The sequence below is a fragment of the Pseudochaenichthys georgianus genome, chromosome 12, assembly GCF_902827115.2.
Source record: "Pseudochaenichthys georgianus chromosome 12, fPseGeo1.2, whole genome shotgun sequence".
In the NCBI taxonomy this organism is placed as follows: Eukaryota; Metazoa; Chordata; class Actinopteri; order Perciformes; family Channichthyidae; genus Pseudochaenichthys; species Pseudochaenichthys georgianus.
Window position 1 is genome coordinate 2,621,918 of NC_047514.1, and position 23,471 is coordinate 2,645,388.

The 23,471-nt window shown below is 41.4% G+C and overlaps 2 protein-coding genes across 3 annotated transcripts in view; one reads left to right on the forward strand and one right to left on the reverse strand.

Moving 5' to 3' along the window:
* LOC117456452 (cilia- and flagella-associated protein 44) overlaps positions 1-23,055 on the reverse strand; it is a 35,213-nt gene extending 12,158 nt beyond the window's left edge. For both annotated transcript variants that reach the window (XM_034096345.2, XM_034096344.2), the window contains exons 1-24: positions 22,924-23,055; positions 22,658-22,769; positions 21,765-21,891; positions 21,493-21,655; positions 20,810-20,912; positions 20,519-20,735; positions 19,333-19,447; positions 18,744-18,908; positions 17,580-17,738; positions 17,449-17,496; positions 17,119-17,218; positions 16,376-16,470; positions 15,184-15,393; positions 14,941-15,051; positions 13,901-14,053; positions 12,727-12,936; positions 11,705-11,847; positions 10,193-10,472; positions 9,918-9,973; positions 9,585-9,747; positions 2,395-2,525; positions 1,273-1,481; positions 631-772; positions 169-346 (exon numbers count right to left, since the gene is read on the reverse strand). In XM_034096345.2, coding sequence (XP_033952236.1) covers positions 169-346; positions 631-772; positions 1,273-1,481; positions 2,395-2,525; positions 9,585-9,747; positions 9,918-9,973; positions 10,193-10,472; positions 11,705-11,847; positions 12,727-12,936; positions 13,901-14,053; positions 14,941-15,051; positions 15,184-15,393; positions 16,376-16,470; positions 17,119-17,218; positions 17,449-17,496; positions 17,580-17,738; positions 18,744-18,908; positions 19,333-19,447; positions 20,519-20,735; positions 20,810-20,912; positions 21,493-21,655; positions 21,765-21,891; positions 22,658-22,733 — 3,354 coding nt within the window. In that variant the 5' untranslated portion in view covers positions 22,734-22,769; positions 22,924-23,055. The remainder of the gene's footprint in view (positions 1-168; positions 347-630; positions 773-1,272; positions 1,482-2,394; positions 2,526-9,584; positions 9,748-9,917; positions 9,974-10,192; positions 10,473-11,704; positions 11,848-12,726; positions 12,937-13,900; positions 14,054-14,940; positions 15,052-15,183; positions 15,394-16,375; positions 16,471-17,118; positions 17,219-17,448; positions 17,497-17,579; positions 17,739-18,743; positions 18,909-19,332; positions 19,448-20,518; positions 20,736-20,809; positions 20,913-21,492; positions 21,656-21,764; positions 21,892-22,657; positions 22,770-22,923) is intronic.
* Positions 4,187-8,738, forward strand: LOC117456453 (gastricsin-like). Its single transcript, XM_034096346.1, has 9 exons — positions 4,187-4,264; positions 4,422-4,563; positions 4,668-4,785; positions 5,046-5,164; positions 5,513-5,712; positions 5,834-5,950; positions 6,072-6,219; positions 8,195-8,293; positions 8,413-8,738. Exons 1-9 carry the CDS (start codon positions 4,209-4,211, stop codon positions 8,575-8,577), a joined length of 1,164 nt encoding a protein of 387 aa, XP_033952237.1. The 5' UTR covers positions 4,187-4,208; the 3' UTR covers positions 8,578-8,738.
* Positions 23,056-23,471: the final 416 nt, after the last annotated feature.

A 23,471-nucleotide genomic window follows, 5' to 3' on the forward strand; every position in this document is an offset into this window, starting at 1 on the left:
GTTAGGATAAGTCTGCAGGAAATGCATGTAAGTCAATGTAATGTCCTCTGAAGTGATGCATACATGGTGTGTGTGTGTGTGTGTGTGTGTGTGTGTGTGTGTGTGTGTGTGTGTGTGTGTGTGTGTGTGTGTGTGTGTGTGTGTGTGTGTGTGTGTGTGTGTGTCTACTTTTGTCTCCAGGCCTATCAGCTCTGTGCTCTTCCTCTCAGCGTTCATCCTCAGGTGTTTGGGCATCGTGAAGTCTTTGTCTGACTTCAGTTTTAAGTCTCCGAGGTTCTCTTTGGCTTCGGCGATGGCCTGCACATCCTGCGGATCCTCGCAGTTCTCGCTCGGCTTCTCTGCGTAACTGAAACACCAAAAGGTTGTCACAGTTTTGTACTAGCATCACAATAGTTACAATCGAGTGATGATTATGAAGTTTCTTTCCTATAAATGTGTGATCTAATATCAAACAATTTAGCTTATTCTATGAACTTCAATCTCTGAATTGTTTTACTCTGAATATTAGCCTCTTTCCCTGGGCTTTAATTTGTCTTTTTTAGCTACAAAAGCCATCAAAGGCAACACAATAACTACAAAGAAATAATAATGCCATTTATAAATCTAACTAAAATGATGTTAGACACTCACAGTTGGGCCCATTCCTGCTTCCTCTTCTCTATCTTGGCTCGAGCTTGTTTAGCTTTCTCTGCAGCCTTACGGAGCCTCTCCATCTGCCGGTCTCCCAGCTTCACCCCTTCCGAATCGGCCACCAGGGGGCGCAGATCCTCCTCTGAAGGACCCAGGAGTAACCACGTGGCAGACATTATAAGAGAGCTGTCAAAATTCTCTTTTGATTAAACTAGACTATATAAACTTGTATTGATCCCATTTTAGGAAATAATTGAAATTCTCAGGAAAGGAGCTTCAATGCTTCATTAATTATATGTACAGCACAGCAGTAGACCCCATATATTATGCTTTTATTATTATTTTTAAGAGCGGGGGCAACCATTTCCTTTTACTTTCCATTTTTAATTACAATTCGGTAATGTTTTATCTTTTTCAATGTCATCAACTCAATGTCGATTATTCTCTCAGAACTAGCTAAATACATGGGTCTGGGGTAGAGATCTTCAGAATTGGTTTGGCAACTGCTGTGTCACCTCATGTCTTGTGAATTCTCCGGCCGTAGCTCCAAATAAACCGTAAATGTTTGCCATCAAGTTTCAGCTCTCTCCGTGTCTCTCTGAGTCTCGTCTCCATTGCTTCAGAAGTTTCCATCACACCTACCTTCCAGCATGCTACTGTCTTTAGCAGGCTCCACTCTGGGTCTTCCATGTTCTGCTGCAGCAGCCCCGTCTCCCTCAGGCCAGCCGGGCCTCGTCTGATGTCTGAGCTGCGCTGAATGCTCCGGGAGCGTGGGCAGGCTGTAGGTGGAGACTCTGTGGTCGCTGCAGATGGCGACCACGGTAACCACGTTGGAAAGAGAGTCTTTGAACCTGACAACAAACATGAGAGGTGGGTTTGATTCTGGAGGCTGGATGTCTTTACCTCCTAACTACCTACAGGGGCAGAATGGACATGAAAACGTCTTAGGATGCCAGTCCGGTACAAATATTTGGTAGTTAGTCTGATTTGATGACTATGAAGAAGGGATTTATTAACATTCTACATGTCCACTCAATGTCCATCACAATGTCCTAACTTGGTAAAACGTATTAAAGTTAAACTTATTAACAAGTAACTTAACAGACATGTTACGAAATATCAGTCACAGATATTGAAGGATAAGTATTACACTCATAGACAGACAACACTTCTTTAAATTGTATTAAAATCAAATACACAGCAAGTAAGATGTTTTAAAATAATGTTTTTATATAATTCTAATGATCTAATGAATACACCATTTACCACCACTATGTATTGTAAATACTTCTACTACTACTCCTAATAATAATAATAAACTCAACAATAAATATTTTAAAGCCGCAATTACTTTGCACACTTTTATAATGTTAATACCGGTAGTATTCGTTGCTTATATTATGTTGGCATAGGGATGGTCTATTATAGTGTGTTCTAACTTTATCTGTATTTTTATATTGTGTTTTTGATATAGATATTGTTGACATGTATATGTTTACTGTATATGTTTGTTTCCTACTATATTTAATTTTTTATATTTCCCAAATTGGGTTCAATAAAGTCAAACTACCTCATCTAATAGCATGTGTGTGTGTGTGTGTGTGTGTGTGTGTGTGTGTGTGTGTGTGTGTGTGTGTGTGTGTGTGTGTGTGTGTGTGTGTGTGTGTGTGTGTGTGTGTGTGTGTGTGTGTGTGTGTGTGTGTGTGTGTGTGTGTGTGTGTGTGTGTGTGTGTGTGTGTGTGTATGTGTGTGTTCATCCAGTACCAGTCCTGCATTTTTCTGAGTGCTATGCTGCTGCGCTCCTCCTCCCAGGCCATCTGCTCCCTCACCAGCCTCACTTGCTGGGCCTTCTCCCTCTCTGCCTGCTCACTGAAACATGGGTGCAGCTGCAGCTCCTACACACACAAAAACACACACAAAAACACACACACACACACACACACACACACACACACACACACACACACACACACACACACACACACACACACACACACACACACACACACACACACACACACACACACACACACACACACACACACACACACACACACACAGAATGACTTGAAGTACATGAATTCCCTGGAGAATTATCCACATCTTAATGATGTTATGCCAAACTCTACCTTAAATACAACGTTCTTTAGCCCCTACTTTAATGGTTGACTTTGTGTGAAACAGATATTAATCCCCTATTGAAAGGTAAAGATGTTTTCTAGGTTCCAGTAACAATGCTTTCTTAAAAGTCAACATGTTTTCCACACTTGGATGGTGGATTGTGGAAACCCGTTTTGATAGATTGCTGAGTCATCCCATGCAGCCTACTTGTGATTCATTTCCATCAAACTGACATAAGGTGACCTCTCGATGTCTGAATAAGTACGTGTCCACCACTGAAACATACTCTTTCACCCCCTGTCTGGAACCAGAGCCCAGTCTGCTCTGATTGGTATAGCATTGCAGCTTTCCCAATAGGAAAGGGGCACTCCACCTATTACGTATGGATGCAAGCTTACATCACACCGCCACAAAGGGTCCTGTGTACACAATGTCAATTGTTCCATGGAGAAAATGAGAATGCGCTGATCTAATCTAATTGCATAACAAATGGGGTCATTAAGGCACTGTAATCAGAGTTCCCCCATGCTACTGGTCTGCTTTCATATAAAACAAGGTGCTATTAGCAGCGAATACAGGAGAAGTAAAAGCCAATCTTAGGGGAGATGTTATTACTACTATAGTCCAGTCAAAGCACAAAGAATAAAATCAATTAACATTCATAAACAAGTTGTATTTTTCATTGAATGTCCTTGAGGAATAAAAGCTATCAAATCCAAACACTGTTAAAAGTGTTGATAAGCCTAACGACACACGAGCTGTTGATTAAACTGTGTGGTTAAGGTGCTACTGATAGAGAAGTCCTGATATAACGTTCATTTTTCATTTGCGGAAAGTGACCGTTCGAAACAAACTATTAAACTTGACCTTGCTGTTGATATTGATATTTTATAGACAGATTTGTTTTAATTCTGCAAAAAGGTATAAATAATTCAGCGTAAGCGCTAAGTACTCAACATCATCTTCTTGAAAGACAGAAAATAGACACATTTACCATACATGACATTAAATACAAGTTAAGTATTTACTCTATGAAAAGTGTCAAATTCCAAAACTCTGATGGGTTAATGTCACCACTACATTATTCCAATGGATATACCCAAATGGATGACATCTTATCATGTCCTTGATTAATATGATGTGTATTTGGCTCTGTGGCTTTCATTGGAGTTCGTGTTTATTGAATTCATGCAAATGAAGTGTGTAGCTTTTAGAAACAACCTGTAAGGGTCACCCTGTGTGTGTGTGTGTGTGTGTGTGTGTGTGTGTGTGTGTGTGTGTGTGTGTGTGTGTGTGTGTGTGTGTGTGTGTGTGTGTGTGTGTGTGTGTGTGTGTGTGTGTCGTCATATGACTGAGGTTTTGATAACAGTCCAGCTGATAGGGGCTTGAACATGTTTATATAAAGCCTGTTAAGACTCAGAATTGTATTCAGGAGTGCTGTGTGGACAAGAGGCATCATGAAGTGTCTTGTTGCTGTTTTGGTCTGTGTGGCGCTTGTGGAGGGACTCGTCAGGTAAGGAAATCATCTCTGTATTTCTATGGGCCTGTTTCGTAAAAGAAACAATTTTCTTTTTATGAGAGCAAATGACTTTGAAGATCAACCGCTAAAGTTGCTAAGGATAGTTATATCAGGTTACACTTCTTCATGTTTATGCTTCCTTCTTCCTCAGGATCCCTCTGAATAAGCACAAGTCTATGCGTGAGGCCCTGAGAGAGAAGGGGATCGAGCTGCCTTACCATGATCCGGCTCTCAAGTACCAGCCTGATGAGTTTTCCACCTCTGCCTACATGTACATCAATAACTACGCTGACGTAAGAAATCCTTGCTTAACGCGATTTTACACACAGCTGATGGGTTTGCATTTTATTTTATTATGTTCTTCTCTTTCTTTACCTCCAACCAATGCAATACCCAGACCACCTACTTTGGCGCCATCAGTATTGGAACACCCCCCCAGTCCTTCCAAGTGCTCTTTGACACCGGCTCTGCCAACCTGTGGGTGGACTCCATCTACTGTAGCACTCGGGCCTGCAGTGAGTATAAACCAACAGGCTTTACATGACTAAATCCCTCATGTAGCCATAAAGCTCCCATAGGCCAAGCGTGCAGAGCAAGTCATCGTGTTTCCATGAGATTACATTATTTAAAATCATGGGACTTAGAGTTTTAGTGTGCTTGCAGGCATGCCACTTATAATTTTCAGTCTTTAAGGAACAATCCGCAACTGAATAATAGAACTATCAGTGTCAAAAGACTCTGTGAGGCATGATAGCATGTTTGTTGTCATTCACAGACGCACACCCAAAGTTCGACCCCCGGCAGTCCTCTACCTACTCTGCCATTGGAAAAACCTTCTACCTGCCCTACGGAGCCGGAAGCCTCTATGGTACCTTTGGATATGACACTGTCAATGTGAGTCAGACCCACCAAACAAACATGACTAGTTCTTAGTGACTGAGAAAGAGTACTACCAGAAAGCATACTATGTCAATAACGCCTCAAAGATTGATGTCTCACAGTTAGAACATACCAGTCAAAGATGTTGCATTGGAACGTTCTGTGTGGCAGTTTTCAGTGTGTAGTAAGTATGTGTATTAGTGAAAATATATACATTATTTTTGATGAGAAACAACAGAGGCCCACCCTAGTTGTTTTTTAACATTGCTGTCTACAGTCATATAGGCTGTAGCTTGAACATGTATAAATACAATCTATGAATTGACATCCTATTCATCGCAGTGGTTGGTTTTGGAACCATAGGTTGGTGGCATTGAGATCAACCACCAGGAGATCGGTCTGAGCACAAATGAACCTGGTCAGGTCTTTGTGGTTGCCAAGTTTGACGGCATCCTCGGCCTGTCCTACCCAAGCATCTCCGCTGGAGGAGAGACTCCCGTCATGGACAACATGATTTCTCAAAAGCTGCTGAGTGACAACGTATTTTCTTTCTATCTCTCCAGGTATAACTGTCACAAGACTTCTATTAAGCACTGTAAAACATACACTATCACATGGAGGATATCACCTCAGATATGACTGTATATCCACATTGTGAGCATTCAGATACGCTTTGTGATTCAGGGGAGGACAGCAGGGCAGTGTGCTCTCTTTCGGAGGAGTGGACGCCAGCCTGTACCAGGGACAGATCCACTGGACCCCTGTCACCTCTGAGACCTACTGGCAGATCGGAGTTCAAGGGTCAGTGCTTTTCATCATTCATTAATAATGTTAAATATCAAATGATCTTCTGATTACTCAGTGCTTATTGTGCGTTCCGAAATAACTGCACATTTTTGTTTACTTTTGTTGTGCTTTGCAGATTCGAGATCAATGGTAGAGAGACCGGCTGGTGCTCTCAGGGCTGCCAGTCCATTGTGGACACTGGAACCTCCACACTGACAGCCCCGAGCCAGTTCATTGGTTACATCATGCAGGCCATCGGCGCTCAACAGAGCCAGTATGGAATGGTAAGACAAATGAACAGACAGACACTCTCATATTGAAGAAGTAGGAAAATAAGCATGTATAAATTGGGCCGGTTTGTTTTAGTTTCTGTCTCTTCTAATAATAATATAATAATACACTTTATTTGTATAGCACCTTTCATGCACAAAGCAGCCCAAAGTGCTTTGCAGAAAACACAACAACAATATTAAAATGTTATCTAGAGAACAAGATAAAACGTCTACAGTGATCCTAATGACATTCCCGTGAATTAAAGCTGACAAGACATTTAGGGTGCATTCACACCTAATAGTCCGCTCTCTGGTGCGCACCAGACGACAGTTTGTTACATTGCTTCATTTTTCAGAATGTTCGGTTTGCGTTCACACGGGCAACACTCAAACGGACTTTAAACTTTAAACACAAGTCATGTGCTCGGAAATGCTGTTCAACCATTGGTCAGACATTAAGGGGGTACAAACGCAAATCCCGGCAATTTCTAGCGGAGCCTCCGCCATGGAGCATCGGCAGGTTATTCTCATGCTGCTGTTAATCTGAAGATCAACAGACATATGATTATATCAGACAACGTCCGTTAAAAAACATTATTACATGGCTTAGTTGGATACTCGATTCTGATTGGTCAATTCAGAACACGTGACACGTTGTTAATACCGAACAGACAGACCGCTGTCAAGGACTTATTGCCCGTTGTTATGGACGCTCACATCTTCAGAAAGAAGTCCGGTCGATTTAACTGTATACAGTTGGGGCACTGGGACATGAAAAACAGAGGAGAAGTAACGGGCAGAAACTCTCCTTTTTACGCAGCGGTCCAGACATAGACATCAAACGGTGACACATATTCAGTGTGAAGTTACTTTGGCATTAGGGCAGGGATATCTAGATACTTCCCAAGGTTTGACATAATGAATTGTGCTACTTTTAAAGCAAGTCTCTTCAGTGCGCATGTCACAAAACGAGATGCATTCTGGGACATGTAGTTTATGGGCAACCTGCTTCTGTAAAGTGGCATGTAACCGTATAATAAACATATTCTATTCTTTGCAAGCTCTTGCGGGCCACATGAAATGAAGTCGCGGGCCAGATTTGGCCCCCGGGCCTTGAGTTTGACACCCCTGACTTAAGAGGTCTCGGACTGCGTTCACACCGACCCAAATGAACCGCACCAAGCGGCTAAACGCACCAGGGTTCGATTCAACCGGACTATACAAGGCAGGTGTGAATGCACCCTTAAATATCTTTAAATAAAAAAATAAGGGCTTTATATAGACATTTTTATTGATTGGGATAAACCCCTTGAGATGCACCATCTCGTTTTCAAGGGGGTCCCGAAAACCCTGGACTCAAACCATCCCGGCTGCCAACAAGAAATATAGTAATATTAATAATATTAATAAATAAATATAAATAAAGCTATGAAGAAACAGAAAAATAACAGTAATAATAATGAAAGAAGTGAAAATAATGGGAAATGGATGAATAGGTGAATTAATCAGAATAGGAAGAGATGTGTGCGTGTATATATATATATTTATTTATTTGACTATTTATCTATTTACCTATTAAACAATGAAATACATTAAATGTAACTGACACTGTAATCCCCCTACCCCCCTCCCTTCATGTTATTGTCCAGTCCTATTTGTGATGTGTGTGAGCCATGTCCTTGTCCGTGTTTTTGTCTTTCAAAATGTTTAATAAAGTATAAATGTAAAAAAAAAAAAAACAAAAAAAAAAACAGAAAGAATACAGTAAAACATGGACAATGATACCAGTGAGAATTGAAAGTTACCCCAAATTAAAAGCAATATTAAAAAGATAGGTTTTTAATTTGCTTTTAAACATTTCACGGGAGTTTGCTGTTCCATAGTTTAGGGCCGTAACAACAGAACGCAGCCTCCCGAGATCTCTCGTGTGATACCCTTGGAATTTCTAAAAGCAATTCTAATATCTCTCTGTTGTCTTGATCTTCAGTACATGGTGGACTGCAGCCAGCTCAACAACCTGCCAACTCTCAGCTTTGTTGTTAGCGGTGTTTCCCTCCATCTGCCTCCTTCTGCTTACATCACTCAGGTAAGTTACTACAGTACAAGCATTCACTCTATAAGCATGTATTTGTGTGTGTGTGTGTCTTTTTATTTAGTTTGTTAGCAATGTCATTTACCTTTCCCATCTCCTGTCTCCGCCTACAGCGCAACCAGAATGGAAAGCAGTTCTGCTCTGTGGACATCGCCCCCACATACCTGCCCTCTCGTAACGGCCAGCCCCTGTGGATCTTTGGGGACGTGTTCCTCAGAGAGTACTACTCCATCTACGACCGCACCAACAACCGACTCGGCTTCGCTTCAGCTGCCTAAAAGTCATCATTTTAACATAACTATAAACCTGACCAGAATATAAGGAGTCTGTGTCCACTCGACCACTGCTTCTGATATATTGGTATTAATATATAGTTAAATCCCTGTGGTATGCTCAAATAAAGTTGGTTTTGTGTATTCAAAACTAAAATAAAGGAAAATCTGGACATTAAATAATACATTTTGTTTGAGTGCTTATCTGCTGCTGAGTGTAGGAGGTCTTTGCAATGCATGTCAACAGTGTGGCCCCATTTCCCCTAAACTGCAAAACCTCAAAATGTGTGTCAGTGAAAAGTTGCACAGAGTAACAACAACAGCAAAGGCCTCAGTCCTTTCCTTGAAGAGTTAAAACACCTGACTGATCCCATATATTTTTTGTTATATTATTATTAATTGTTTGTCCCTTTCTAAAATATTCTGTAATATTTACATTTCAGTATCTCTATCACAGGAGACACAGCCGCCTATGCAGTGTCTACATTACAGTTCCTGTCACACCATGTTGTGTACCGCTTGCTGCTTACCCGACAGCACACCGTGACTTCCTTTGCATTTAGCCCACCTTTGCTTGGGATCATTCTTAATAATAGGGATTTGAAGCTTACCCGTCATGTTCCTCTCCATACTAAGCATCATACCACTTGCATGCAGGAAAAGAGCCATTGGTCTCTACCTATTCTGAATTGTGATATGCTAAGCAAGAGGACAATCCTACCACAGAGGACTCTCGGGCAGGGGGGGAGTGTGTGGGAGAGAAACTCCTTCTGGAGGGAACACAGGGATTTTAGCCTTTACAGACCATTTACATGCACAAAAACCTATATAACACACAACAAAATCCAAAAACCATAATAGGACCCTAAATGTTTTACCTAGCTTGTTTTTTTCCCTAGTATCATGTCTTTTGGTTTTCTTATTGACTTATTTGTCTTTAAATAGGAACATATTCTGAAGAACTCAGTGGTCGGACACTAGAATACAGATGACAGTGATCCGGGTGTCCGTACCTCAGGTTTCAGACGGACATGCTCCGGCAGACGCTGGTTGGTGATCAGCAGCTGTTGAAACTTCTTATTCAGCTCAGCCAGTTTATTTTGCTTCGCTGCGATCTTAAGCTCCGCCTCTCGTCGCTGACGGTCCTTATCCAGCTTCTGCTTCTCTGACTCGATGCTGGAGGGAACACAAAGTTAGATGAGTGATTTCATGACATTCTTGAGTCCCTCAATAATAGGAAGCCAAATGCAGTCGGTGTCAACTGTCCGAATGACTTTGAAAAACAGAGAAAGATACAGATAGGCAACATTGAAAACAAGAATGATCAACAGATAATTCGCGCTCACCTGCAGGCTGCTGGGTCCTCAATATCCTGGGCTAACGCCTCATTCGCAAGGCCCACCTGTTCGAATAACAAGACATTATACTTTTTATATAACAATCCATTTGCACCATAAACTGTTTGTTTTCTTGCCCCTTACAACAAATCTGAACTATGTGATGACGTCAACAGACAACTTTAATATTGGGATATTGGGCTATTTAAATCAAATGTGATTGATTGAGTAGACTTTATCATCTGTAGCACACTGTTTAAAGTCTTAGTAAAGTGTAGACTGACCCTGGGTGAAGGAACCTTTGCCTTCTTCCTCTGCATGCCTTTCTTCAGCTCCTCTGGAGGGAGCAGGCTGAAGGAGAAGAAGTTCCCGTCGTCTCCCGCCGTCAGCACCAAGAGGTCGTCATAGCTACAGCGGATGTGCCGCAGGTGTCCGTACTGGTTGTCGTGGACACTGAGAGCCCAGTAGGCCTGCATGGAGCTGAGGCTGTGGTCTCCGGGCTGCAGAGGGTAGACCCTGATGGAGCCTGAGTGCATGCCGCAGAGCAGCAGCTGCCTGTCAGAGCTGGACAACACCAACATAATACTTTAAACAGGTACTAGTAGTAATTACAAATACATCTTTATTTGTATACAGGGTATATGCAGGAATCCTGAAGTCAAAGTAAGACCTTTTAAGACCTTTTTTAAGACCCTTTCCATACATTTGAAGACTTCATCTGCACTTGGAGTTTTAACCGGTTACCTTGGCGACACACTTTACCTCACATTGTCTATATACAGTATTGATTATCCTTCCTCCTTATCTTCCAACCATTTGGACGCAAACTTGCATTTCCCCATAACGATGTTGTTTAGCAACCGGCGTAAACGGACCTTCGCGCGCTATCAAGCAGTGAGCGTGCGATGTCCTGTTCAGATGACGTCACATCAAGAAATCAAGAAAACAACCTACAAAATGTAATACCTTGGAAAATGCCGTTTAATACTTTTTAATAGCCTTAATTTTCGCTAAATTGATTAATCAACTTTTAATACATTTTAAGACCCCGCGGACACTCTGTATAGCATTTTATATACACAGGATGCAGCTCAAAGTGCTTTAACAATTTGGCAAACAACATAAGACAAACAGACAATAAGACTTTAAATTCAAGGGTTAGGGTCAAAGGTTAAGAGCTACTAGCATACATGAAGCATATGTTCATGATGCATGTGACTCCATGGATTACAAGAAGCCAAAATAAATAAATACAATAAATTAAAGAAATACATTTTGATTTGATATACTTTATTAATCCCTAGTGGGGAAATTGTTTCTCTGCATTTGACCCGTCCTAGTGTTAGGAGCAGTGTGCTGCCATTTTTGAACGGCGCCCGGGGAGCAGTGTGGGGAACGGTGCCTTGCTCAGGGACACCTCGGTAGCACTTGGTCTTGCCGGGACTTGAACTGGTTGCCAAGTCTCTATCGACTTCGCCACCACCGCCCCAAATAAGACCAATAGAAAAGCAAAGTTGCTATTTAAAAGCTAATTCAAAAAAATGGTTTTCAGCTTTCGGTTAAAAATGTGGACTGAGTTCAACTCTCTAATATTTCCTGGTAGGGTGTTCCACATTTTTGGAGCGTAGTTGTTGTTAGCGGCTGAAACTAGCTGTGATAAGGGACTGAACCAGGCACAAATAAATAAAGCTATGAGCCAAAAGAGGTGGAAGCTACTAGCAACTTTCTCACGTTGCATTTAGGTCTTTGAATCATTGTTGAAATATAGAATATTGATCAGTGGACCTTCAGTATACCTGAAGGTGAAGGAGCGAATGGGGTCGTCGTCTGCGTTGAGGACAGGCAGGAAGTCAAAGGGCTCGTCCTGCCGCTGCAGAGGGTCCTGGTCCTGGTCCTCAGAGAACTGACAGTGATACAGGAAACCAGAGTCATAGCCCCCCTGCAGGAGAGGGGAAAGAGAGAAGGTTGTGAACCTGTTTTTGTCATACTTTCCAATCTACAGCTGTGTTTTACTATATGCAGTTTGGTATTTGTACCAAAACACAGCTAGAGTCTGTGTAGAGTCTACAAGGACATGTTTTCATTTATCAACCCATTATTTAAAGGTCACCTATCATGCTATTTTTAGGTCTCAGATATATATTAAAAATATATAAAAAATATGTCTATGAAGTGTTTTGCTCAAAATACCAAACAGATCACCCATTCTAGCCATGCCTCATATCCCTCTATTTCACTTCCTGTTTCAAAAGTGCTGATTTGGGTATAAAGCTTTAAAAAGAAAAGGAGGGGTCTGAGCTCACGCGGGACCCGGCAGCTACCGTCTAAACTAAATGCTGCCGTGATGAAACGACATATCATGGATTATCAAGGATCTGAAGCAGTTTGGAGCTCAAAGGCTTTCTCTCTTGCCGGTTATACCACAAGGTGAGTTCCTTTTTACTTCCTGCTTCTTCACACACATGCTCTCCAGTACAGGTTAGCTCTGAGTGTTAGCGATGCTAATGTAAACACCGACCATATTACGTCCAAAACAATCGGGCATTGTTTCTGATAGCAACGTTTCTGATTGGGCCGTGGGTCCACATTTCAGATATTACGTCATATCGGACGCAAATCTGGATCAGCTCCGTTGATCCCCGTTTTTAGAGATTTGGGTACGGAGGAAGAGAGAGAGGGTTTTATTTCCTGACGCTGCGTGAGTTCCCTGACACACCGGGGACACATGTTGATGTATAAAAGACATCAGACAGTGCATTTTGCATCACAGGTCCCCTTTAACTGTAATGTTGATCTTCAGTTTCTTTTAATTATGTACCATGGAGAGCCAGAAGTGGCCAGGCGATGAGTAGAAGCCGAAGTAGAGAGGACTTGGAGGCTTAGGGATGAAGATGGAGGGCAGCTCTTCCTCCACCTCCTCTTCATCTTCTGGTTCTAAGTCTGGCTGCTTGGATTCTTTCAGCCTCTCTTCTCTCTCTTTCTGCTTCTTGTCCTTTGCGGCTTGTCGTCTGGCAATTTCCTGCTCTCTCTAAAAGAAAATGCAACATTTAAAACCAGTTAGTTAGTTAGTTTTATATATTCTCCTTTTCTTTACAACCTAATACCTCTTATGTATGTCCCATTGTGTTTATGTATGTCCCATTGTGTTTATGTATGTCCCATTGTGTTTATGTATGTCCCATTGTGTTTATGTATGTGCCATTGTGTTTATGTATGTGCCATTGTGTTTATGTATGTGCCATTGTGTTTATGTATGTGCCATTGTGTTTATGTATGTGCCATTGTGTTTATGTATGTGCCATTGTGTTTATGTATGTTCCATTGTGTTTATGTATGTCCCATTGTGTTTATGTATGTGCCATTGTGTTTATGTATGTGCCATTGTGTTTATGTATGTTCCATTGTGTTTATGTATGTCCCATTGTGTTTATGTATGTCCCATTGTGTTTATGTATGTTCCATTGTGTTTATGTATGTCCCATTGTGTTTATGTATGTTCCATTGTGTTTATGTATGTGCCATTGTGTTTATGTATGTGCCATTGTGTTTATGTATGTGCCATTGTGTTTATGTATGTTCCATTGTGTTTATGTATGTCCCATTGTGTTTATGTATGTTCCATTGTGTTTATGTATGTCCCATTGTGTTTATGTATGTCCCATTATAACCCAATTCATTTTACATTTATGTGTAAACCTATTTGCTAATAAACCTTATTCAAATTATAAATGTGTCATCATCTGTCATATTGTTTTTTATTTGTATATTTATTTCTTGAAACAAAATGTTTTTCTTAATTTTTATATATTTTTTTTATTATATATTTGCTCTTTTTTTACAACTTATATCCTCTTACTGTTTACATTTAATACGACAAAACACATGTCTTGTATGTGTAAAGCTAACTTGAACTAACCCTGGTTTTGATTCGGATACAGGTCTGTATGTACATAAACCCTACGAATGACTGATTGGACGCACAGGGTTCAGACCTTGATTCGAGACTTGATGCTCCTGAACCTGAAGGCTCTGCTGCTCAGTTCAGGCAGGTGGAAGGTGATGCCGGGCCTCTGGACCTCTGGGTCAGGCGGGTGCACCTCAACAACGTGACCGCTCTGACACAGGATCAGCAGCCGGTTCTCACCCTGGGGAAAACCATTAAAGAACAACAACAATCATTCCCATTACAGAATCATTCAATTAAATATATTGTACAAGATTAAGGCCACTAAGATGAAAATGGTCCACAGATAATAAATAAAATAATTATGTTGGGGAAATACTCCAGGTATAAATGTTTAGCTGTAGATAATAGCTATATAAAATATATTATAATATAACATATAATGTAAAATAAAATACAAATAATAATATAACAGGGTTCATACACTTTTTCACCAATGATTTTCAATGCTTCTCCATGACCTTTACCTAATTTTCCATGGCCAAAAACATGACTCTTTCTCAGCGGTTCCACTGAAAATGATTTATTTTAACATGGAACAGGAAAATAAGCTCTGCATCTGAAACATGTCGTGCCTATCTAAAACAAATCCAATAGGCTTACTAGCTTCTACGCGCTAAAGCAACTCAAATCTCTCACCAGCAAAACACCTCGTCAGTTAAATGCCATTTTACGTTTCATTGCTATACGATACAGTATTTATTATCATTATAGTATTACTATTTCGGCCATTAGATAAAATATAAATTATATTTGATGCAACTTTAGTTACATTTCCATGACTTTTCCAAAACTTTGGGAAAAATATTGTTTTCCATAATTTTTCCAGGGCCTGGAATTAGCATTTTGAATTCCCATGACTTTCCAGGTTTGTAATGACCGTAAGAACCCTGTATAACATAGAAAGCTTTTCAAGCTCAAACAAGAAGCTATCTGGATTCAAGTTTTCAACGAAAAAACTTTGCAAAGCCAATTTATTTTTGGAAATAAATATAAGAATCTTTTGCTCAATCAATAACGTATCCATAGATACTGTATTTTGGTGCATGTGTGTCGGAGCAGACTCACGTGGGAATGAGGCGTCCACTCCAGCGCCTGCACCGGCCCGGGGACGCGCACAAAGCCGATGGGTTTGTATTTTTCCCCGACAGTGAAGAAGAACACAGTGCTGTCGGAGCTCTGAGCCGCAGGGTGGGGGGCAGAGGGTTAGGGTCAGAGGGGTTTTAACAACATTCTTTGTTCCTGCATAAATGACCTTAAGCAAACAATAACCAATTATATTTCCTCAGGTGTTCTTGGAAAACATCTTACCCCCGTTGCTAAGATCTCTCCGTTCCGCTCATACGCCACAGCAGTTACAGGTGCTCCGTGGGGCTTGAAGGCCTGTTTGAGGCGCAGCTTGGCGTCTCCTTTGGGGATTCGCCCGGTGACCACGTTCAGCCTCTGAGGGTCGTACAACTCCAGCAACCTCAGAACCCCGTCCTCAAAGCCCGTGACCAGCAGACTTCCACTCTGGTTCACCTACACTCTCACAACAGAGTTCAGTTTCCTGTCAGTACACTTCTTATGTGGTAGAATTATACATGTTTATATTGCTTATATTATGTTGGCATAGGGATGGTCTATTATAGTGTGTTATAACTTTACCTGTATTTTTATATTGTGTTTTTGATAGAGATACATATCTATAACTGTTGATATGTATATGTTTCTTTCCTACTCTATTTTATTTTTTAATTCATGTCCAATGCCTTGTTTACGATCTGCCGTGAAAATATATTTCCCAAATTGGGTTCATTACAGTCAAACTAATAGCATGTGTGTGTGTGTGTGTGTGTGTGTGTGTGTGTGTGTGTGTGTGTGTGTGTGTGTGTGTGTGTGTGTGTGTGTGTGTGTGTGTGTGTGTGTGTGTGTGTGTGTGTGTGTGTGTGTGTGTGTGACGCCCAGCTGCTTCACACTTCTTATCACGGCAGGGAAAAGTAAAAAAAAAAGGGCGAGTGAGAAGGGGAGAGATTTTGGCAGCAGAGAGAAAAACAAAGATGGCGGGAGGTCAGACGAGGAGAGAGAGGGAGGGAGGGAAAAGGGTGTGAAGGAGGAGAGAAGAGGAAGAGGAGGACGTAAGGAGGAAGAGTGAGAGACGAAGACACTCTCTCTCTCTCCCTCCTCTTCCTCAAGTCAGCTCCTCTCACTCCTGATTTCTTGGTGTGTGTGTGCGTGTGTGTGTGTGTGTGTGTGTGTGTGTGTGTGTGTGTGTGTGTGTGTGTGTGTGTGTGTGTGTGTGTGTGTGTGTGTGTGTGTGTGTGTGTGTGTGTGTGTGTGTGTGTGTGTGTGTGTGTGTGTGTGTGCGTGCGTGTGTGCGTGTGTACGCTTCTAATGTCTATGATAAAAATGTTTTCGTAAATTTGTTTAAACCACAGAACTTATTTTAGGCATCTACCGATAACCAAAAACATATAACTGCCTTTGAGACTTGGAAGGGGTTCCACTCTATGGACACACTCACCATAGTTGGCGCCCAGCTGAGAGCAGTTCCACCCTGATTGAAGCGACTGGAGGTCAGCTCTCTTTTTGCCAGGAAGTCAAAAACTCTAACGGTACCTGGAGAAAAAGGGCGGACCTGTTACGGTTTGTGTTTGTCCGGAAAACTGGTGGAAAAGCTTCAATACAACCTTTTTAACAAATTCTGCTTGCAATAAAAAGAAAGTTTTGATGTTACACTGAAGTGATATTATCTCTGATAAAACAAAGGTTTCCTGTTTGGATGAAGTGTTTAATGATGAAGATTAAATAAATTGGGGCTCTTTACGACATCCTTTAGAGGAAATGTACCGCTGCGTATATCCAATCCAATCGAACTTCGTTTATAAAGCACTTTAAAACCTCCAGACCAAAGTGCTGAGAGATACAACAAATATAAACTCACAAAATATAAAAATAAGTATAAAATCACATAAAAGATACGAACACAAAACAAAACAGAATAAACGTAAACATAAAAACAACCATATAGTAAAAACAATAGACCACTGAAAGCAAATAAAAGCAACAATCTACTTGAATGCTAAGGGGAAAAGGTGGGTTTTAAGACGGGATTTAAAGACAGACAGTGTGAGAGCAGTCCGATTAGCCAGGGCAGCTCGTTCCACAGTTTAGGGGCGGCAGAGAGAGTACATCATTTGTGGTTAGATGTGTTATGTTACGACGACACCCTGTGTGTGTGTAGGGGAGAAAGGGTATGAGACTCACGGTCTAGAGTGGTCGTGGCCATCAGGTGGGATATCCTGGACACGTCCAGGCCCTGGATGGCCCCGGCGTGGAAGGAGAACAGGCACTCTGGATCAGGAGTCTGCACACGGATCACACATCAACGGTTATTTAAAGTGATAAAGCGTCTCATGGGATTCCTCTTTGGTTTGATTTGTATCTTAAAGAGGAGATGTGCTCATTTTCAGGTCCATATTTGTATTTTATGGACAAATAAAGAATCACACTTTTTACCAAATGTATAAGAAAAATGGTCTTAACAGTAACCAGAAGAAGAATGATAAAATACTAAAGTAAGTGTATGGAACTCACAGTGTAGGTGAATGAAAGGTCCAGTTTCCAGATGGCTCCGCTGGTGTCCTATCAGTGCAGAGATCAGGTTTGGTATATTGATGGAGATCAGACATGACGCATAGCTGTCAGGATGAGCTTCTGACTCTGACCTGAGCGAAGCAGATGAAGGAGTCGGACGGCTGCGAGCTCTTCACCACCGAGGACAGGCACACGTTGTGTCCCACCAACAGCTCGTTCATGGGCTCCAGCTCAAACAGCCCGCTGTCACCGGTGCTGTCTGCGGTGTCGATGCTTTCAAAGTCCCAGCCCTGCAGGGGGCAGGGGGGTTACACATTCAGACCGATTTCAAAAGAGCTGACTACAGAGAAATCAGAGTTTAAATCATCAATGCGGCTCCATAAGGTTGATAAGGACTGGAGTGCCAAGAAGGGTCAATTAGCTTCAAAAAGGAACATGATATTTCTAATTGTATGATCTTTGGCAAAAAACGTTTATGATACTTACCTTTTTTGTTCAGCAGGATCATCTCGACATATTAACACCACTTTTAAGATTTTTGAAGCGTAACTTCAATATCGAGGCAAAAAGCTAACGTTGGGCTATAAACAAACTACATCGCAGTGACTTGACTTCACCACCGCTAAGCTAAAGGCGGCTATGCTCGGTGTGATGACGTTTAGTCGTCTCATTTAGCCACTTTCTTTATCACACATAGAAGCGTCATACCAGTAGGGTATTTACTGGCGTATTTGATGTGGTAGAACAAAACGTGAACATCTCTTTAGCTTGTAGTAACCACAGACTTTATTTCAGGTATCTAAAGAAAAATATGTTCAAAAAACCATTGACTACGAGACGAGGGAATTGGGGTATTTTGGCTTTAGATTCCACTTATTGTCATTACGTAGTACAGGTACTATGTAACTAAACAGTTTCTCTGCATTTGACCCATCCTAGTGTTAGGAGCAGTGGGCTGCCATTATGAACAGCGCCCAGGGAGCAGTGTAGGGAGCGGTGCCTTGCTCAGGGACACCTCGGTAGCACTTGGTCATTCCGGGACTTGAACTGGTGACCTTCCAGTTGCCAAGCCAAGTCCCTGTGGACTTCGCCACCACCGCCTTTAAGACTCCTTCCTGCACCACTCTATAGTGCATCCCTCAGGAGGTATTTACAGACAAGAAATGGCTACAAACAAAACCATTATTAATGTAGAAAAAAAGACGAAACAGTTTATTGTTAATTTATTCAGAACATTGTATGTTTTTGAAAATATTCCTGACACGTTTGAAGTGAAGCATTTTGAAGTGTCTTACCCGAACCGCTCCATCATAGCCGATGGTCATCAGCTGTCCGTCTTCGAGGGCGAACGGCTGGACCATCCCGGCGTGGCACTTCCCCCCCCCCTTACGACAAATCTCCACCTTGATGGCGTTGCCCTCCCACAGCAGCAGGTTTCCCCAATCTGAGCCGGACACCACCTGAGAGGGGGAGACGAAGAGAGGCGAGGGTCAAGATGAACTTTCACAAAAACTGCAACACTTGTCAACTCACACCAAAACAATCTAGACTGATTTGTAGCTCCACATCAATTCTGATAACTATGCCTTAACAATGATCTACCAATCATGATATGGAGAGAATTCTCTTCAAAAAATGTTATCCAATTTTTAACAGCCATAAGGTCCAGAGGAAATACTTGAATGGAAACAGACCCATTGCTTGAGACTGCATGAATCACAGTGTAGTGACACATCTGAGTTTCTATTGGTGTGTGAGTACATGTTTAAATGTTGGTTTGACATTTTGATGATTGAAAACTAATTCTGTAATGCTCCGTTAGGGAAGTAAATCAATATCTAGAGAAACATGTCAGATGTTGTGTCAGAGCTGCAGGGCACACACCTTTCCATCAGGAAGATCCACGTAGCCCTTGATATCAGTCGCTGCAGTTTTCCCAAAATTCCCCATACGCCCTTGCAATTTGAGCCCTGAGAATGTGTCGGCCATTTTCCAGAACCTGACAGAGAGGAGAAAATGTATTGTCCTCTTATTTGGAAACATTAATAACATATAATTATCATACAACATGTAATCTTATAAGCAGCTTTGGGGAGAAACTGATGAAGTTGTTGTCATGGCTCTTGGCCATAACAAAAGCGTGGAAAGGACAAGATATAAGAAAATATATTTATTACAATAACCCAACGTTAAAGGTAGGTAAGAATGGAGAAACCAGCTCGAGTGCGCTAGAATTTAAAAATATGCCAAGCCCCTCCTCCAACACACACGAACGCGCACATGACCAATGAGGGCACGAGATAAGTTTGTGCCCAGATGGAAGGCTGACAGGCAGGTAGGCCATCCAGTTACTTTAGCCGGGCCGGCTCAGATGATTGGTCGTGCTTTTTACAGCGCCACGGCTTCCACAGATGATATTTTGTATATATTTATTGTCAAAGCATTTAATATATTCATTGCTATCGGGATGTTAAGAGCATTCCATGGAATATAACAACAAGTGTTTCTGAAGTGAATTACCTACCCCACCTTTAACACAAAAGCTACCCCAATGTGATGTGTTAGTCAGTAAGATCAGTAGTGTAGATGTGGGTGAGTGAACATGGTGTGTGGCGAGGTGTTAATATAAAGGTAAGACAAAAGCATAAACAAAGTAGCTGCTCTCCCAAAACAGATCCTCAGCGGAGAGAGTGAACGAGACTCCGGCTCGAGCCTTTCACTCCTCCGGTACCGGCGGCCAGGTGCCCTCAATCAGCGCTGATATAATGTGACGAATACGGAAGGGGTCGTCACATTATCAGGGTACTTTTTTTTAAAAAGGTAAACTTCTAAATAAAGAATGATATATTACGAAGCAAATGCTTTCACATAGCAATACATGCTAAACAGTAAGAGTTACACACAGTCCTTTTTTACGCTTAGGGGAAAATATGAAAGGGGTTTTTAGCTGAATCTGGATAAAGGCAGCAAATGGCTTCATAATTACATGTTTACATAAAAGCTTCAAAGCCATTCTTTTTATATTTCTTCCAGTGGGCCTAACATTGTTTTGAACAGGAGGATTCAGTACTTGATGTGTCCAGATCCTGACGATGTGAGCAGTCCCGGGTTGTATGGGGAGAAGCTGACTCGGTACACCTCCTGAGAAATGGCCTTGCAGCGCAGCATCACCTCCTCCCTCCTCCAGTCCCACAGCGTCAGCATGTAGTCGGGGTCCCCCCCCACGCCGGCCAGCAGGCTCCCGTCTTGGTTAAAATCCACAAAGCAGTATGCCCTCTCCGTACCGCCTGCAAAACACGAAAGTTAAAACATCAATAAAACATCACATTTGAAAAACTCACAGCATCTTGGTCCCATTTACCTCTGAGGATGCAGAACGGCCGTAACGAGGGATATTCATACATTATGATGCTGGGCTGGATTCCCTTCTCTGCTACAGCGAAGCACTCTTTGCTTGGATGTGCCTTGACATACACACAACACAAATGAAATACATTAATACCACCTTTTTGTACATTTGTTTATATATTGATACTATTAGACTATGCTAAGGTTATGTTTGTCTTATTGAATACACCAGGTGAGAGTGATACGTGTGCATGTTCAAAGGATTTTAAAGGGGCCCTACTATGCTCATTCTCAGGTTCATCTTTGTATTGTGTGTCTCTACTGAAACAGAGAGCTCTATTTTTCTCATACTTCCTGTGTTGCAGCACCGCTTTTTCTGAGAGATATGATGCAGAGAGAAGAGGAGAAATACAAAATGTAATTGACAATAGATCAATAAGGCCTAACAAGAGCTATGTCTCCCTCTGGTGGTGGTTTGCGTTTAAAGACAGGTAAGAAAATGTCTGTAATCCATATCTATTATTATATTTTATTTGACCCTAAAATGAACTTAGTGTTACAAAACCAATTTCCCCCGGGAATTTATTTTATTTTAAATGTTGATTGATTCTGAAATTGAAGTTAACCATCTGTTTATCCTTCTCACTCCATCCCACAGACGAGCACTCTTCCCTTGAAGTGTGTACACTATCTTACCTTGATGGTGCCGATTCCTCCTCCACTGCAGGAGCGGAGGTATCTCTGCTCCTTGGTGGAAACGTCGAGCAGCACGAGCAGGTTCCCGGCGATAAAGATCAGAGTGTTGTCATCCAGCAGCTGCAGGTTCCCGCTGCGCCCACTGTCATAGCCAAAGGAGTGACTGGACGCAGGACAGAATAAGTATCAAGGTCAGATTCCCTAAAGTGTCACACACCATGTACTTTCTAAAGTTGTAGGAGATGTGGTTTAAGAACAATGATAAAGGATACCAGAGGTGCAGGAGGTTCTCTGGGATTGCAGAGTCCGGTGTGATGTATGGTCTGGAGTGAAGTTCCTCATAATTGTAGTACTCAGAGAGTTGCTTTGTTGATCCGTTTTCAGACTCAAGCTGCACCACTGGGTGTTTATCGTGAGGGAGTAAAATGTTGGAGAGGTTAAACTCCAGCAACACTTATAGCATGCATACAATCTTTTGTTAGACAAGGGAGAGGTTGAACAGACATTTGGAAGCAGCTTCCAGGCACCAATGATTTAATTCGTTAAATTGTTATTTGTATGTGAATCAACACGTTTTTATTTTACTTTTAGATTTTACACTTCAACTGATGTTCCACTGCGGTCAGTGCTTACATACCATCTGCTATTTCAACTGTTTACAGCTCACGCACTTGGACTGTTCTCAGCAATCCTAAACTAAAATGTCTATTGCATCCATCTGCTATTTCTTAAATGACAATGTGACTGCATTACTACAAGTTAACTAACAGTGTCACTACTTGTGTTTCTTATTGACTGACTAACTAACTTAACTAAGAGTTGTTTACATCTCACATTCACATATTTAAATGCTTCTACTTTTAGAGACATTTCATTCACTTATCTCCAGTGGTGAAATAAGTACTCACATAATTTACTAGAGTAAAAGTAGCAATATCAGAGAGTAGAAATACTCTGTTAACACTACTGCATTTAAATTGCACTTCAGTAAAAGTACAAGCATCAAAATATACTGAAATAATTTTAAGTTAAAGTTCTCATCTTGCAAACTCCACATGTTCATCTAAAAGCCTTTAGCTAAGGCTAGGTAACGCTAGCTAAAAAAGGTGATGCTATCTGACCGTTACGTTGACGTTATACAGGTAAACGTCCACAGTTAGGCTACCTTCACCGTTATCCTGTGTAGCAGTCTCTCTCTCCTCAGTCTGTTCACCAACAGTAGTTCTGTTTTCTTCCGACATGTCCGCTGTTTACTCACCTGCTTCTCTGTTTTTGCACTTTGAAAAATAAAGAGGGCAATTTATTTTTCAAAAGTAACGTTATTTCCAACTTCACCGAACCAACGTTAAGCTTTAAACAACTCTGAATATAACGTAAAAGACAGCGGTGGAAACAATTTTTTTAGATATTCTATATCAAAATAGCACTTACCAAAATGTTTTAACGTGAATGTTGCCTCATATTTAACGCGTCAAACAAACCCTATGGTCAAACCTTTACATTTGACTGTCCAAGTCATCCGTTTAAGTTTGGGGGTGTTGCCAGGCAACAAGTCGAGTGACTCTCCCGCAAAGCCTGCTGGTTAATGTAGTTCATTCAGTGTTATCTTGGGATGAAGAATGTATAACATTTCTAGACACATGGACAAATTACATATATCTAATATTGGTTATTTGAATCATTCACTCGGGTAGAAATACAACATTAAACTATGAATATCATAGCTCTAAACTCTCTGTATCCTTAGTGACGATGTCTGTACGGTGACCGAGAGGGCAAACCATAGATGTAAACATGGCCGTTCCAGGCTGTGAACGCTCTTTATACATGCCTAAAACGCTAGAAAAATTATTATTGAACACTACGTTGTTGTCGCTAATATTTACGTTTGTTGAGCAGATTACAGATTTTATTGTAATGATACATATTTGTAAAGCGTGATGTCCTGCTTCTTTACGGCGTTAACATGCTGGCAGCGC

Coding starts and splice junctions, on each gene's coding strand:
- LOC117456453 (XM_034096346.1), top strand. CDS start 4,209: ATGAAGTGTCTTGTTGCTGTTTTGGTCTGTGTGGCGCTTGTGGAGGGA. Junction 5,165..5,512: donor TTGGATATGACACTGTCAAT/GTGAGTCAGACC, acceptor TTGGAACCATAG/GTTGGTGGCATTGAGATCAA. Junction 5,951..6,071: donor TGGCAGATCGGAGTTCAAGG/GTCAGTGCTTTT, acceptor TGTGCTTTGCAG/ATTCGAGATCAATGGTAGAG.